This window comes from Raphanus sativus, chromosome 5, assembly GCF_000801105.2.
Source record: "Raphanus sativus cultivar WK10039 chromosome 5, ASM80110v3, whole genome shotgun sequence".
Classification (NCBI taxonomy): Eukaryota; Viridiplantae; Streptophyta; class Magnoliopsida; order Brassicales; family Brassicaceae; genus Raphanus; species Raphanus sativus.
In genome coordinates this window covers 12,965,092-12,978,939 of record NC_079515.1, presented here as the reverse complement: position 1 = coordinate 12,978,939, position 13,848 = coordinate 12,965,092, and the positions used below count along the sequence as shown (strand labels likewise).

Here is a 13,848-nt window from a genome sequence, read left to right as displayed (position 1 = left end):
AAAGAAACCACCAACAGAAAGAAACGCAAAATCAAGCCACGTGATTAAACCGAGAGAAGAAGAGTGAAAGACACGTGCTCGCTACATTACAAAAGAAACAGAGAGACAGACAACGCAGACACTAGCGCCACTGAGCCAGGCTTTTTCTCATCTCGTCTTTGACAATTGGCGTAAAATGGCAAAACCGTAAATTCGAACACAACCAAGTGGCAAACTAAAAAAAAAGTCTTCGTTATTGGTTTGCCTTCCGTATTCACCTCGGACCCATCGGAGAGAACACTTTACTACTAGAGATTCAAACCAACCTTATATTATTAAAGAAGCTTCTCCGTCTCCCACATTTTTCTTCTTCGATCCCGAAAAGATGTTGAAGCTCTCTTATAATGCGACTGATAAGTTACAGAGCCTCTTCTCGCATTCTCATCAACCGGATCCGTTGTTACATCGGAGAAGAACCGTCTCCTCCTCCGTGTCGTGTTCTCATCTGAGGAAAACGGTTTTGGATCCTTTGAGAGCGACCGTATCTGCTGATCAAGGAAGCGTGATTCGAGCAGAACAGGGTCTGGGTACTCTCGCGGATCAGCTCCGATTAGGTAGCTTGACGGAGGATGGTTTGTCGTATAAGGAGAAGTTCATCGTCAGATCCTACGAAGTTGGGAGTAACAAAACCGCCACTGTCGAAACCATCGCTAATCTTTTGCAGGTCAGACTGTATTATTTTTTTTTCTCTCTTAATTTTCTTTGATTCGATGATTGGTTTGATCTTCTCGAATGTCACGCACATGTCGTGTTTTTTTTTCTAATTCTAATAATCATTAATTCGTTATATGTATGAATCGAATCTTGATTGGTCAATTGTTAAAGAGAAGGACTTTGTTGTTGGGTTGATGTGGATATAGGAGGTGGGATGTAATCATGCCCAAAGCGTTGGATTTTCGACAGATGGGTTTGCGACAACACCGACAATGAGGAAACTGCATCTCATTTGGGTCACTGCGAGAATGCACATTGAGATCTACAAGTACCCTGCTTGGTATATTGGTTTCCTGCTTCGTTTTTTTCTTTTTTAATCTATCTGTTTTGATGACAAGTAATTAACGAGGGAATCTTTTCTTTGGTTTGCAGGGGTGATGTGGTTGAGATAGAGACATGGTGTCAGAGTGAAGGAAGGATCGGGACTAGGCGTGATTGGATTCTTAAGGATGTTGCTACGGGTGAAGTCACTGGCCGTGCTACAAGGTTTCCTTTTTTTTTAATCTTTTTTTTTCTGTATTGGTTTAGGACCTTATAATAGACGTGGATGTTGGAGTTAAAATGTTTTATGTTAAGATAAAGGTTTCGGTACACTTGGATTTTATGCTGTCCTGATTTGTTGTTTGACGTATGTTTCAGCAAGTGGGTAATGATGAACCAAGACACAAGACGGCTTCAGAAAGTGTCTGACGATGTTCGGGACGAGTACTTGGTCTTCTGTCCTAAAGATCTCAGGTTAAAGGACATTTTGTCACTAGGGAAATGCTTGCTGGTCAATTAAATGTTGAATGCTAACTTATCTAATATCTTGTACATCTTGTAGATTAGCATTTCCTGAGGAGAATAATAGAAGCTTGAAGAAGATCCCAAAACTCGAAGATCCAGCTCAGTATTCGATGATTGGGCTTAAGGTAAAAAAAAAACAATAACAGATTCATATGACTCGTTCTCTATCTTTAGGCTTAAGAGTTTTGTAATCATGTCTTTGCAGCCTAGACGAGCTGATCTCGACATGAACCAGCATGTCAATAATGTCACCTATATTGGATGGGTTCTTGAGGTAATTCACCAGATTATTTTTACTACTAAAGCTCGATAATTTTATTTTTTAATTATTGTTTGAGTAATCATATGATTTTGTTTCTTGGTTTATGGCAGAGCATACCTCAAGAAATTGTAGACACGCACGAACTTCAGGTCATAACTCTGGATTACAGAAGAGAATGTCAACAAGACGATGTGGTGGATTCACTCACTACCACCACCTCAGAGATTGGTGGGACCAATGGCTCTGCGACATCAGTCCCACAGGACCACAACGATAGCCAGTTCTTACATCTCCTAAGGTTGTCGGGAGATGGTCAAGAGATCAACCGCGGGACAACCCTCTGGAGAAAGAAGCCCTCCAATCTCTAAGCCACTTCCTTCTCAAGTTTCTTTCAGTGTTGCTGATGGTTTTGTTTCACGAGTCTAGTCAGGTCTCATTGTTCTTTTTTTTTAATATAAGTTTGGGGTAGACTAGAGAGAACTGGAATTATTGGAGTAGTCTTTGTGGAACCTTCTGAGTTTTCGCTCTTGTTTCTGTACAAATCTTGAGGATTTAAGCCAAACCCATTTCATCTTACCGTCTTCCGGTCTTGTCTTTTGTCTTTGCGTGTATCTCATAAAAACAGAAATATTGTTCGTTCAGATGTTTTTTAATATAAATGAAGTTACTTTGACATAAGAGCTGTTAGAAACTTTATTTCTGTTAACATTACACGAGTCAAAGGATCCACGATGCTCTATTGTTATTTGATTAAACAAGTTACATGATTGATAACAGATTCTTCTTGCCTATTACAAAGGCTTGTAAAAATTCCAAACAATGTGAGATATAAAGAACTGAAAAACTAGAAAATTAAAAAAAAAACACAATGACGAGTCGAATAACAAAAAAGAGATACCTTGAGAGTTGTATGTCAAAGCTTCTCAGTTAATCTAATCATGAAAGAGTTAACAGCAGAAACATCCAAGACGATCCACGAGGACTCGAATAGCTCGTGAAAGTAATCAGCTCTACTCTCTTGAGCTGCTTTTCTGAAAGCATTACCAAACGCATTCCCTCTTACTGCACCGAGCCTCGGCTTCCCACAAACTCCAACCACAAGTATCTTCCCTAATTGCTGAGATGCGGAGGCACATAGCATCGGCTTCATCCTAGCTCCTTTCTCTCTCAAAGCATCCATCAGAAAGTAACAGAACTTGGTCAAAGCCTGAGGGTATCCCAAGTACTTAGCATCAATGGAATCCTCAACCTTCACCCATCTGAACTTCCTTCCGCTTCGAATGCATCCTGTTTTGGTGATCGCTGCACTTCCTTGCCTGAGTATCGCTCTTTGAACCTTGATCGCTTGTTGCATACCAGAACGAAGTTTATCAAGATTGTTCAATGACAAAGCATCATAAGCTTCTCCAAACTGTTTAGAAGCAGAGGAGCCACCTGACTCGATAAACGATTCAAGAAGCGCTGTGATACCATAAACAACATCAGCAGCAGAGACCCTGGAGCTGTAACCATGAAGACGCAAGAAACTCCTGTAGTAGAAATCATTAAGCCCATACTCAGGCAAAAAGCGATCAAACTCCTGCCTCATCTTCCTCTTCACCTCGTCCTTCATGTAAGGAAACTTCTGCTGGCACTCGACGAGCGCAAACCCCATACGAGCCAAAAGAAGCTTGAGTTTCTTGATCCCGTTATCGCTCCAAGTCTTGAGTTTAGTAGCGATGTAAGAGGAGCAGAGCATGGAGTCGAAGAGATTCCACTCTCTGAGAAGCATAAGCCTAGGCTCTTCCTCGTAGGAGATTCTTGAACAGTCGGGAGCTCGGACCTTGGTTCCGTCTTTGAGAGTAACGGAAGCGATCTTGTCGATGTTCCCGGAGCTGTTGATGTGCTGCTCGAGCTCCATAACGCAAGCTCGGTATCTCTCGTCGGTTAACTTCTCGTGAACGAACTGATCGGTTAAGGAAACGCAAGCGAGCCAGAGCAACTCGTTGGTGTTCTTCCTTAATAAGTGAGAGAGCTCGAACAACAAGCAACCTGATGGCTTCCCGTGGAAAGTCCCCATCTTGTAATAGTCTCTCTTTAGCTTCTTCATAAGCTTATCATCATTCATTTTCCTTCTCTTACTCGGTCTATCACCATCATCACTCTCGTCTTCATCTTCATCTTCGCCATCGCTTTCTTGATGCATGTGAAAGCTCTCGTTGGCCAATTTCAAGACATCGAAATCGTAAGCGAGATCCGCTTGCCTCTCGTCATCATCGGTGTGGAGAACAAGAACCTGGTGATTCTGATCGCTGAGATTGTGGAGATGAATAGGTCTGTGACTATCGACCACAAAGACACGAGCGGCGGGGCCTAGCTTCAGCACCAGCTTCAAATCGCGGTGACAGCCCCAATTAATCAACAGAATGGTGAGAGGACTGTGGGAGGAGAGCGCGGGAGGAGCGTAGTTGTGGATCTCGAGAAAAGAGGAGACGGGGAAACAGGAATAGTGGATGGAATCGGATTCGAGGATGTGTGTTATGACCTTGAGGGCGCAGATGGAATCGACGTCGGAGGATGAAGGGAATATGAGGAGAGGATTCTGGGATGACGTGGAAGTCGCCGATTCGCGAAGCTTTGCGTAGAACGATTCTACATTCTCGATTCTCACCATGATTCCCACTTAGCTTAGATCCTAATTCGACTACCTGGGATAAATTAAAATCAAGTTGAGAGAGAGAGAGAGAGAGAGAGAGAGAGAGAGAGAGAGAGAGAGAGAGAGAGAGAGAGAGAGAGAGAGAGAGAGAGAGAGAGAGAGAGAGAGAGAGAGAGGAGAGAGAGAGAGAGAGAGAGAGAGAGAGAGAGAGAGAGAGAGAGAGAGAGAGAGAGAGAGAGAGAGAGAGAGAGAGAGAGAGAGAGAGAGAGAGGTGGGGATGGGAGGTATCTTTCTTCTTCTTCTTCTTTCTCTGGTAGTGAAATATTAGGGGAGGTTAAAATCTTCAAAATTTCAAAATATTTTTGTTCGGCCGCCGAAACTTTGACGTTGGCGCTGAAAATTGAGGAAAGAGGAGGGAGCGATCTTATGGATTTGCTATCTACGGACCATGACCCTGCCTTTACCCCATCGACGTTCGCTAATTTCTTCTTTTTTTTTATCACACACCTCTGATTAAAAATATTAGTTTTTAAATTTAACCAAAATATAGATTTATATTTCTATAATAATTAATTATTAGATTTTGATCCCATCATCCCAACATAAAAAAAAAATTATATGAAAAGATTCAATTTAGAGAAATTATCTAGACTAATGCAAATCATTCTACTAATTACTAGAATAAATCACATTAGTTTCTAATTACTAGATTAAAATTTAAAACAGCTAAATTTACCAAAAACACAACTGTCTAAATATTAACCACAAGTTTACCATTATAATTTAATAAATAAAAATATATAGTAATACAAAAGAAAAAGAAGACGGGTCTTCTTCTCCAACGACGCAGACGAGGCCTTGTCATCTCCATTTCTGTCTCCGACACTTTCTCTGCGTCACATCCTGAAATCCGCCGTTCGTCATCTCCATCTCTGTGTCGCCGTTCGCCTGAGTCACAGCCTGCACTCCGCCGTTCGTCATCTCCATCTATGTGTCGTCAACGAGACCTGAACTCCGCTGTTCGCCTGGGTCACATCTCTGCCAAAATTGAATGAGCGTAAATCGGCCATACTCATTGGAGAATCCCTTTCTTCAGTTTTTCGTGCATAAATCATCTTTTTACAAGATCCATGAACCTCTTCTACATGGTTTGGTGGAAGCCCATATGTAGTAAAGTCTTCGTCATCAGTTGTTGTTCATCAGAATCATCGCAGTAATCGAATCGGTCACCCTCTTCGTCTGTATCTTCTTCGTCTTCACCCATACAGTCATCTCCTTTCATGGGTTGTTTCTGATTTTCGCCAGCTCCTTCTCCAAATCTTTTTTTCACTTTAAACTCTACACATAGCCGAACGTTCTCGAGTTTGCAGAGACCCAAGAATGCATGAAACTGTCTATCGTTTCGTATTTTCACAGGTGGTGTGTTGATGCTTTGATTGTGTAGATTCTCCTTCGGAATAAGGTACTCAGTTCCAAGTTGTTTTCTGCAAAATCAACTCCATAATCCTCATATATGATTTTCACAAAATCCTCAAATCGAGTGTCCTCATCCGCAGCAACTATTATGCTACCTCGATCATTATCTACTTCAAACAACCACTTAGTTTTTTCAACTTTCCACTTCCCCGAGACAAGAATCATGTGCTCCATTATTCTCCAATCAATGTGAATTAAAGGACACTGTTGTAGATCCCCATGAAAGTAGAGACAAAATTTATGAATGAGAGGTAAGAGGAAGAAGAAGACGACGACAAAGAAGAACGTAAACCTAAAACGTGGTCTAATATGATTCTTAAACCATAAGTTTAAATTAATTTAAACCAAAATTTAAAATTAATTTAAACCGATTTTAATTAAAACTAAATCGAAATATTTGGGCACTTAACCACAATTTCGGCTGGATAAATCTGCCACAATAAATTTGTCTTATTCTGGTAATTAGAATTTATCTTATAAATCTGCCGTCAAAGATGACAATTTAAAAAGTCGGCCACCACATGAAAATAAAAGTCGACCAGATATTTAAATCGGACAAACATATCTGCCATAAAAATTTATGTCTATTATCCATTAAAAATCGGCCGGCCGTATATTTAAATCGATCTTAAAAATCTAACCGATACGATATAAAACTGCCACTTTAAAAAAATCTGCCACTACATTCGATAGATTAAAACAGATAAATCTATTGACAACATTAAATTGGACAGATAAATCAGCCATCTCAAATAAATATGCTGTCACTTAAAAGTCTGCTACCAAATAAACAGCAGATTTAAATTTAACATCAGATTTAATTAACAGATTTAAATTACGGCAGATTTGTTTTTTGTTAAATAAATCTGCCGTCGGAAATTTTTTCAAAATTTAAATGGCAATTTTGTAATATACCTTTTTAATCACAACTATAAAAAAGGCATTTTTTACCATAAAAATAATTTAGTAATTTTAAATTTTTATGACTTATTCTAGTAATTATTGAAGTAATTTGCCTCCTTCTAGTAAACTTCCCAAAGATTTGTGAAAGAATCAACAATTGCATTTTGGTCTCCAAGAATGTATGCAATCTTAAATGAATAAAATCGTATTGTAGCGTGGTTATCTCATTCAGCTTTGTTCAAAATTATGGTGATCAAATCTTTGAAGTCCAATCCAAAATTCTGACCGATTTTCTATTGTCCAAATAATTTTCTTTTAGTTTTGAATATGGTTCTTTCTTTTCATGATTTGAATATTTTTAGACCTATCTTTCTAAAATCGTTCCCTCCCACTAAATTTGGAAGTAGAACTCTAAGAATCATCCATAAAATATATGTTTTGTAAGCATACAACTTTTGAACTAATAATTTTACGTGATTGTTTTACCAAAAGAGTTGTTGTATTTGATAAGAACCAAACTTAACATTCTCTTTCCGCATGACTTAGTAGTTCTTGTGGATATTTTATCCTTTCAAACTTTCTAGAAATAATAAATTATCCACGAATGAAAAATATTGTCGAGTTCTTAGTCTTCAATATTATTATTATGTTAGAATAGGCAATGTATATTGGTATAAACACTAAAACCGGAAAACATTTAGACTAGAAGTCATGGGATAAAACTCATGCTTGTAACACTCAAAAATAGCATATGAGTGATTGAGGGGCTGTTTGTTTCACCATTTGTCATTTCAATTTAGATGATTCATTTATATCATCTATCTAGATGATCCATTCAGATTTTTGTACATGTTTGTTTGTTCATCCAGATATCTCATCTAGATGGATCATCTAAATGAATCATATGTTTGTTTCTTTATTTTCATTTCCATTCAAATGACTTTAGTAAACAAATTACCAAAATACCCTTGTATTAGTTTAATCATATGGTTGATATTATTTTTAACTATATTACATTTAATAATTTAGTTTAATATATTTACATTAGAATTATTTCAAAAATTAACAAGTTTTTTTTTGCGGTTTGGGCGGGAAAACAAGATTTCTCGGTTTTAGCGGACAAACACATTTTTTGGTTTTGGTGTGAAAATACAAATTTTTAATTTTGGCGGGAAACACGTTTTTTTTATAACGATATTTTTCAGTTTAGCGGGAAAACGAGATTTTTTGGTTTTGGTGGAAAATACATTTTTGCGGGAAAACGAGATTTTTGGTTTTGGCGGGAAAACGATTTTTTTGCGGTTTTCGCGGGAAAACAAGACTTTTTCAGTTTTGGCGGGAAAACACGTTTTTGCGGTTTTGACGGGAAAACGAGATTTTCGGTTTTGGCAGGAAAACGCGTTTTTGTGGGAAAACGAGATTTTCCGGTTTTGGCGGAAAACACGTTTTTTGCGGTTTTGACGGAAAAACGAGATTTTTCGTTTTTGGCAGGAAAACGTGTTTTTGCTGTTTTGGCAGAAAAACGAGGTTTTCGGTTTTGGCAGGAAAAAACATGTTTTTGCGGGAAAACGAGATTTTCGGTTTTAGCCGGAAAACACGTTTTTGCGGTTTTATGGAAAAAACGAGATTTTTTGGTTTTGGCAGAAAACCACGTTTTTGCGGTTTTGACGGAAAATGAGTTTTTTTCGTTTTTGGCGGAAAAACGCGTTTTTGCTGCTTTGGCGGGAAAACGAGATTTTTCGGTTTTGGCGAGAAAACGAGTTTTTCGGTTTTGGTGGGAAAACGAGATTTTGTGGTTTCGGCGGAAAAACACGGTTTTACGGTTTTGGCCGGAAAACGAGATTTTTCTGGTTTTGGCGGAAAAACACATTTTTGCGGTTTTGACAGGAAAATGAGATTTTCGGTTTGGCGGAAAAATGCTTTTTTGCTATTTTGGCGGGAAACACGTTTTTGCGAGAAAACGAGAATTTCAATTTTGGCGGGAAAACGAAATTTTTCGATTTTGGCGGAAAAAATGTTTTTGTACTTTTATTAATTTTTACGTGGGACAAAATGATATTATGTTTAGGTTTATAATTTGTAAATTACATTAGGGGCATAATAAACATTATACCATTTTGAATGAACCATCTCCATTCAAATGATCCAAATTGGTTCATTTGAATGGACTTTAAAATTAAGCCTAGATTTCCAAAAGCCATCCGAATATTCATCTGAATAAGTTGCACTTTTAATGTCTAAACAAACAAAACTCTCGTATTCATCCAAATGACTCATTCGGATGGAGAAACAAAGATTCATCAGACTTTCTACATCCAGAACAATGATTATTACGTCACATCATTTTCTAATACAGCTATATATCCTATTAGAACATTTTGAGTGGTATTTATTCATGAGTTATTCTTGGGTTCACCCTCTAAGGTGAACCTATAAATTCACCAACCAATAGGATTTAGTTATTTCAAATTTGACATCTTTTAAAAAAGGAAACAAAATATTGCAAAACTATATTACGTTTTAAAAAATAAAAAGAAGTAAAAATAAATAAAAATAATACTAATTGCAAAAAAATATGTTTTTCCAAAAAAAATTAACACCACAAAAAAACACTAAACTCTAAATGTTAAACTCTAAATATTTTGGTAAACCATTGGATAAATTTTAAAACTTTGATTTTTTTTTTTAAAAATCAAAGTTTATAACACAATCAACAAAAAACTATACCCTAAATCCTAATCCTAAACCCTAAACCCTTGAGTAAATCCTAAACCCTTGGGTAAATCCAAAACCTTTGGATAAATCTTAAATTTTTTTTTTGAAATTTTTAAGATTTAAAATTTAATATTTATCCAAAGTCTTAAATTAATTTTTTGAAAATAAATTCTTTTTAGAGTAAAAAGTCTCATTTTTTGTGATTAGTATAAACTTTAAATATATTTTGAAAATATATTTTTTAGATTAAAAAGTCTTGTTTTTATGATTAGTATAATTTTTATTTTGAAAATATAATATAATTCGATAATATTTTGTTTCCTTCTTTAAAATATATTGAATTTTAAATGATACAATCCTATTGGTTGGTGGATCTAGAGGTTCACCCTAGGGAGTGAACCCAAGAATAAGTCTTTATTCATCAAATATCTTAATAATAAAAAGGAGAAGAAATAAAAACAAATAAGAGAAATAATCAAAAGTATCTTATATGAGAGCTTTTTTATATCTTTTACAACTTCTAATGCTAGTTATTTGTTTTCTAGTGGTTCAAGCTTAAAAATATTAATTAATTCAGTTCTAGTTAAATATTCATATTTTGAATTAAAAACCTTAACAAAAACCCAATCGGTAAATATGTTCTTACCCGTTAACATAGATGACACATTTTTAAGGAGCTTTAAGTTTTCAGACACAGATTTTGAACTTTAGTAATACTAAGTTCCAAGTATTTTTTTTTTTTTGTCACAAACTAAGTTCCAAGTATATCACCTTAGTTTCATGCTTTAAAATATTTCTAGCGATCCAACATTTAAATGTTTTATTAGTACTAACATATTTTAACCAAATAATTATTCATTTGTTTTCTAAAAAGATTTATTATTAACTTTAATTAATACTACAAACTATCAATATAGTTTTTTAAAAATAATTGAATATGAAATATATTATAACTAATAAATATATATTTATTAAATATATAAAGAAAAGTGTTAAATAACTTTACATATAAATTACTCAATATCCTATCATTCAATTAAAATGTGTACTATGTATACTTTTTAGAACAAAATGTGTTCTATACTAGTTACGGGTATACAGTTTTTACAACTATTGTTTCTACGACATATAGTTTCCACATCATTCTATTTTTACTGTTTTCTGTTACTTTTAAATCATTTCCAAACCAACCATTTTTTCTATATACTTTTAGAATATAAAAACTTTATTATAAAGATAGATTTGCTCTAATTTATATATATAATATTCTTTTATTATAGAAGATAATATAGTAGAAAACTACTTTTTATTTTTAAAGAAAAAAACATTTTATATTTTACTTTATAACAAAATATTATTATAATATTATATTGAATCACATACATTTCTATAATAAAAAATATCTATTTTAGAAAAAAATATAGACGGAGATTGGAAATGTTTTTAATATCAATTACCCAACCTATAATCAGAGATCAATGAACTATGACTAATTCTCTAAGGCGACAAAGGCTTCAGGAAATGCTACGTAAGCCGCCGATCATGATTGCAATCTATTACATTACTAAAAGGAAGAAATAAAGCTCTATGAAAATATCCACGTCATTAATTAATTCGACCAATAGGATTAGAGATAACATGCCACGTAAGCAACTAGCGCTAAACCTGCGCGTTTTGTTTCGACCATTGGGCTGTTAATCTATCTCACTTTATTTTTTTGGTTTTTTCCGGCAGCCCATTAGATAGCCTATCAACTTCTCCCCTTACGCCGCATTGCAGAGGAGCAGACCTAATCTCGCGATCTACATCGTGAGCCCTTTCATCTCTCTTCTCTTCGATTGTGTCCCTTCTCGAACAATCAATTCTCTCTCCACTCCTGTTTTCTCTTTAATCGTGTAGTTAATGGAATCTCTTAGATTTCTTACTCTCAACTCTCTCAGACATTTCTTGGATGCTGTTATATCCTATATAAATCGCTCATTAGGTTTTATATTTCATCCAAACAATTGTTCAAATCCTCTCGACTGCTCATTACGATGACGTTATCCGACTCACAGAAAAAAATCAGCAACTCCGCGTTCTCCTCCGGCTCGATCAACTCCGTCGATCAGGCCGTCGTCCCTTCCGCCGTGGTTAACTCTGAGAAATCTGAAGGTATCAAGAATGGCTTCATCTAAACCTAAATTCTATCAAAATCAAAATCAAAACCTAGCCCTAAGCTCAACCGAAACCACTAATCACCGTAGAACCCCTTCTGATTGATGATCAGGTATGACATTGCCTTCCTCATATTTACATCTTACGACTCAATTCCACTCACCCATATAATCAACTTTCTAAAGTGCTGCTTTCTGTTCCTTAAGATGCAATTCCATGTTCGTAATTAACGATTCACTCCATCTGTTTAGTTTTTGGTGTGGTGTGGTGTGGTGTGTTGTTAATGTGATTGTAGCCTCTGAGCAATATGTCTTTTAAACGATGGAGATAACTACAATCTATAGCGTATAATGGGAAGAGGATATCTTGGAGGAAACTTAAGGTATCAAGAATCAAGGGCTGTCCCTCAGCTAAGATATGGCTCACTGGTCTCAGCTTATTTACTTTGAAAGTAAGATTAGCTCTATTTCTTTTGAGTTTTACTGTTTAGTTGGTCTCATACTCCTGGTCTCTTTATCCAGTTAGGTTTAGAAATTCTCTGTGAGCTAATCAGATAGATTAAACACCTCTAATTTGATTTTCTTTGTTTTCATCCTAGGTCTGGAATTCTGCAGAACCTTACATTTCTGAGTAAGCTTTTAAAAAAAAAAAAAAATCTTATTATTTTAACTACAAGTCAAAACGATAGAATTACAAAGCTTAAGTGATTGTGAATATGGCTAATATATATAGTGATGTTATTCATGTAAACTACTTGGTGTCACTTTGTCCGTCTGATAGGAATGATTTAATGACACGTATCCACTCTATTTTTTTCACTTTATATTCTAGGTCCCTAAATCTACGATCACACTTTGATGATATTATTATCTTACTCTCAAAATTGAATTTAGGTGTGTTTGATTTGCTTTGTATATGTTGTGTTTATTTCATGGCTTCTATGCTTGAACGTGTATTCTATTAATCATATTGACTTATTTTCCTGTCTGAAAAAAATTTACTGCTTTATAATCATCCTAATTGATTTAGGGATCGTAAGATAAAAGCACTGATCTCTCTTACTCTAAAACTGCAAGCAAACTGTCTGATCTGGATTGGAGGTTGACGTGACATGAACAAGAAGGTTATGGATTGGCTTTGTACTTCTTGAAGAATAGATAGACAAACAAACTTTCATTTCTCAAACATTTTGCAGGAATGGTGTGTAATATTTTTTCTGTTTTTCTGTTTATTTTTTTTTAGTGTACAGAGAGGCAGTTATTCTCGAACACCACCAAGTGGATTGTGGATGTACGTACAGAAGGAGGTAGTGATGTGTGTTGGCTAGAGGATTTTCTCAGTCCATTGAGTATTCTCTGCTCTGCAATAACAAGCCGACATTACACAAAAATTGGAAAACATATATAGACTTACCCGCTATTTTGAAGATGGTAAAAACAAAACAATTGAGACTGTGGTTCATTTTGGGATCCGAAAGGACCACAACGACAGAGTCTGGTATCTGCTGATTTCGTACACATCTCCAAGAGCTTGCAAAAGAACGCGTCTTAAAGATTCAGGGATGTTGGAGATTAGGACTTCGTGGAGACGTATTGGACGCAATCATAGAGGCGTTGCAGATTAATCTATTGCTAGAGGACTCCGCTTCAATATTCAGGGAAAGAAAACGAGATTATCAGAAGCTGGGACACAATGGTAGGGAGATGGATGAAACAGGAACGGATTCACTCATGGATCTGCAACTAACTGATCCAAAGAGCAGTAGAGCTTTCCTCTGCGGACAAGACTATGCATGCAAGACAACACTGTAGCAACTCTGTAATGCAAAATTTCTGTGCTTCCGGTTTCCCATAGGTGGAGAATTGAGAACTTTGATGAATCCTGTGGAGAAAGTTGTTAAAACAGTTGGTGGGCTGATAATGAGGACATCCATGGACGAGGAAGCAAAGATTTCAATATGCAATTTGCGGTGCAGCAGGGTTCTATGCTCTTCAGGATCTGATGTTTTTTTTTGTAAGAGATCTTCATGATCTGATGTTCCCGACCATATGTCCAAATACTTCAAATTAGTTTTATTTACTCTACCAAGTTGTAAGGTCGTTTATCACTAATAAATTTGATATTTTCAAATAATAATAATAATTGAGTTTGGTTGTAAAAA

General features: G+C 35.8%; 2 protein-coding genes and 1 long non-coding RNA gene across 4 annotated transcripts; 2 read left to right on the top strand and 1 right to left on the bottom strand.

The window, feature by feature from the left end:
• Positions 1-259: 259 nt before the first annotated feature.
• Positions 260-2,377, top strand: LOC108805365 (oleoyl-acyl carrier protein thioesterase 1, chloroplastic). The gene is made up of 7 exons (XM_018577385.2): positions 260-703; positions 900-1,033; positions 1,126-1,239; positions 1,393-1,488; positions 1,577-1,664; positions 1,745-1,813; positions 1,912-2,377. The coding sequence occupies exons 1-7, from the start codon at positions 365-367 to the stop codon at positions 2,167-2,169; spliced, it is 1,098 nt and encodes a 365-aa protein (XP_018432887.1). The 5' UTR covers positions 260-364; the 3' UTR covers positions 2,170-2,377.
• Positions 2,378-2,469: 92 nt separating this feature from the next.
• Positions 2,470-4,632, bottom strand: LOC108805363 (uncharacterized). The gene has a single exon (XM_018577384.2). It carries the CDS (start codon positions 4,452-4,454, stop codon positions 2,715-2,717), a length of 1,740 nt encoding a protein of 579 aa, XP_018432886.2. The 5' UTR covers positions 4,455-4,632; the 3' UTR covers positions 2,470-2,714.
• Positions 4,633-11,256: 6,624 nt separating this feature from the next.
• On the top strand, positions 11,257-13,848 carry LOC108862878 (uncharacterized). 2 transcript variants are annotated; one of them, XR_001951050.2, is made up of 4 exons: positions 11,257-12,138; positions 12,286-12,317; positions 12,717-12,810; positions 12,930-13,848. It is a non-coding gene; the product is annotated as an uncharacterized LOC108862878 (long non-coding RNA). The 2 variants fall into 2 exon arrangements; XR_001951051.2 differs by lacking the exon at positions 12,286-12,317.